At 30.1% G+C, this 3,256-nt stretch overlaps 1 protein-coding gene across 6 annotated transcripts in view; it reads left to right on the top strand.

The window, feature by feature from the left end:
- The window catches only part of LOC102680774 (protein diaphanous), a 21,281-nt gene that overhangs the window by 7,927 nt on the left and 10,098 nt on the right, over positions 1–3,256 (top strand). For 4 of the 6 annotated variants that reach the window (XM_031514330.1, XM_031514327.1, XM_031514329.1 and 1 more), the window contains 6 exons: positions 6–148; positions 229–496; positions 614–853; positions 979–1,233; positions 1,375–1,539; positions 1,603–3,184. In XM_031514330.1, coding sequence (XP_031370190.1) covers positions 6–148; positions 229–496; positions 614–853; positions 979–1,233; positions 1,375–1,539; positions 1,603–3,075 — 2,544 coding nt within the window. In that variant the 3' untranslated portion in view covers positions 3,076–3,184. Of the gene's footprint in view, positions 1–5; positions 149–228; positions 497–613; positions 854–978; positions 1,234–1,374; positions 1,540–1,602; positions 3,185–3,256 lie in introns of those variants that run through there. The other 2 variants (XR_004151612.1, XM_006623938.2) reach the window with 1 other exon arrangement.

Here is a 3,256-nt window from a genome sequence, read left to right on the forward strand (position 1 = left end):
CGTAGATTATGCCACATAAACTCACTGAAAAATCATTTTGGATAAAAGTACAAGAGGATAAGTTGGCCAGTCCTGAAATACTAAATGGTTTAAGCCTAAAGTTTGCATCAAAACCAAGTGGGAAGAAAATTGATGACGTTGTCGATAAGTAATTAGCTAATAATTATTCCATTATTGAAACATGAAAATTTTAAAATCATTAATAATATGATGCTTCTCATTATGTAGATCAGCTCCATCAAAAAAAGTGAAAGATTTAAAAGTCCTTGATGGAAAAGCTGCTCAAAATATTCTTATACTTCTTAATGGTACTTTAAAGCATATGTCATATGAAGAGGTAAAGTCTTGTTTACTCAAATGTGAAGGACCCGTTATTTCGGATAATATACTTCAAGGACTAATACAGTATTTACCGCCACCCGATCAATTAAAAAAACTTCATTTTTATAAAGATCAATACGATGATTTAACAGAAGCTGAACAGTTTTGTATTACTGTAAGTGCATTTTTCAATCTTTGATCGAAATGTTTTCTATAAAAAAAACTGTATCTAAATATTTGAAACAACTATTTTATTTATTCTTTGAAATATTTTTGAGTCTATGTACTATAGATATCGACAATCAAGAGATTGTTGCCGAGATTGAGATCATTAAGTTTCATGCTGCGATATGAAGAATTAGTGCAAGATGTAAAACCGGATATAGTGGCAGGCACAGCAGCTTGTGAGGAAGTAAAGAATAGTAAAAAATTTGCCAGAATTCTGGAATTGATCCTATTGCTTGGCAATTATATGAATTCTGGTTCAAAGAATGGTCAAGCATTTGGATTTGAAATTAGTTTTCTTACTAAGGTTTGTTTCTTGTTGTGAATCATGTTTGTAATTTCCAATGATTTGTAATCGTGTTTGTAATTTAATATAATAAAATCTCAATTTTATTTTTTTATTATATAACAATAATTTCTTTTAATTTTCAGTTAACTAGCACCAAGGACATTGATAACAAACAGACTTTAATGCATTATTTAGTAGACACAATAGAACAAAAGTTCTCAGAGTGTCTCAGTTTTACAGAAGAACTGGCACACGTAGATAGAGCAAGTCGAGTTTCTTTAGAAAATGTACAAAGAACTTTGCGACAAATGGATTCTAGTATTCGAAATCTCGAACAAGATTTATCGAATGCCAAAATACCACAATCCGATGAAGATATGTTTTTACATATCATGGGTGTATCCTTTTTTTTTTTTATTTTTTTTTACATTTTTTTTCATCATTATATTGTAATTACAAATATCGTTAATATTTGAATGAGTTTTTAAATTATATTCTTTATTACATTATTTTCCTTAAATATCATATCGAATATACAGCCTTTTGCAAAAAAAGCCCGTGAATCTTACGAAGTTCTTCAAAATATGTTTAAAAATATGGACAGCTTATACACAGAAATTTCCGAATTTTTTTCTTTTGATAAACAGAAATATACAATAGAAGAATTTTTTGGTGATATAAAAACATTTAAAGATGATTTTATGGTAAGTAAAGAAATCAAAAAATAAAGCTTGTATCATATTTATTTTTGATGTATATTTTTACAGCAAGCTCAAAAAGAAATAATAAAAATGAGAGAAACAGAAGAAAAACAAAGAAGAGCGAGAGAAGCGCGAGAAAAAGCAGAAGCAGAGAAAGCAGCTCGAGTAGCAAGGAAAATAGCACTTGTCGATATGAATGCACATGAAACTCAGGAAGGTGTTATGGATAGCTTAATGGAAGCTCTTCAAACTGGTTCCGCATTTAGTCGACCAGATCAACGTCGGAAACGTCAAACACGCGCTGCTGGTGGTAAGTTGTATAGGACTGCATACGCTTCAACGAAATCTACGAAGAAGGAGAAGTTGTTATTTGCTAAATTGTATCAATCGGGAGAACTTAAGCGATTTGCAATTAAACGAAATCAAAGCAATATTACGCGAAATGTCTCTCTTTCTCGTGATATGCTCACAATTTCAAAAAATTCTGGTTTCACACAATATGCAACACCAGAAGAAAATCAACATTTTTATAAACGTTTATTACTTGATCTTGTCACAAGAACGCCTAAACAAGATAAATTTTTATCTAGGATTAGTTCATTTAAGAGAAAAAAACAAAATGAAATCGCATCCAAGAAAATACGTATCGATCGATTAATATTTGAAGAAACTCCGAAAAGAGAAATTTCTATAAAAATATCTCGAAATTTCGATGATATTTCGAATTTATCAAATAATTCCGACCAATGTGTTGCATCTTACGGGTTTGTGATAGATGAGCTAAAAAAACATACACCGAAACATGTCAAATCGAATTTAGTTTCATCCTCTCCAAATCAAACGATTTCTATAGGTACAGCTGTAAAGCTTAGCCCAGTTAAACGAAGACAAGTTATAGTAAGTAAGAAACATAAAAGAAACAGTATAGTGCGGCGTGTTGTTAAGAATCGTAAACAAAGGCATTCGAGATTTAGCGATAATCGAAGAGCACGAAAGCTGTTCAGTTATTTGGGCAGTCCTATAGGCGAAAGTATTTCGCTGATCGAAAATCGTTCCCTTTTCCATGCATTCGAATCGGATAATAGAATATCGAAATCTATGGACAATATTGCAACTAAAATTGATAAAACTCCATTAAAATTGATTGAAAGAAAAAATTTAGACGATATCCTTTGTTGGAAAGATGAAAATAAAAATGATTTGTCTATACAATATTCGAACAGTCAGCTTTCATCTTTGAAATGTTTCTTTCAATGTCCGATCTTGAATTCGAACGGAAAAATGACTCAGCTGGACGAACTTACTTTTCAAATGACACAACCTATTACTATCGAATCTCGAATTAATAATAACCTCGATACTTTTCATCAGTTAAAATTGACAAATAACGCATCAAAAAATTGTTCAATATTTGCGCTCAAAAAGGACACGCTTTCGATATCGACTAAACAAGAATGCAATTTTATAATTACAACCGAAACTGAACAGATCGTTTCGATGAAGAAAAAACATCGGAAAAGAATTTGGAAATTTTGGTAGATTTGTCAAATGATTGCGTTGTTGTCGTAATTTTTTCAAATGTTACATAACTATAACTGTTTCATATTGTATTTTATTGTATTTATATAATTTTAATGACAAGACTGAATTTTGTTTCATTAATATTATTATATATTTTATTTTTTATTTTTTCTTTTTTTTTTTTTTGTTTTTTTTTTAT

This window comes from Apis dorsata, unplaced genomic scaffold, assembly GCF_000469605.1.
Source record: "Apis dorsata unplaced genomic scaffold, Apis dorsata 1.3 scaffold_980, whole genome shotgun sequence".
Taxonomy (NCBI): Eukaryota; Metazoa; Arthropoda; class Insecta; order Hymenoptera; family Apidae; genus Apis; species Apis dorsata.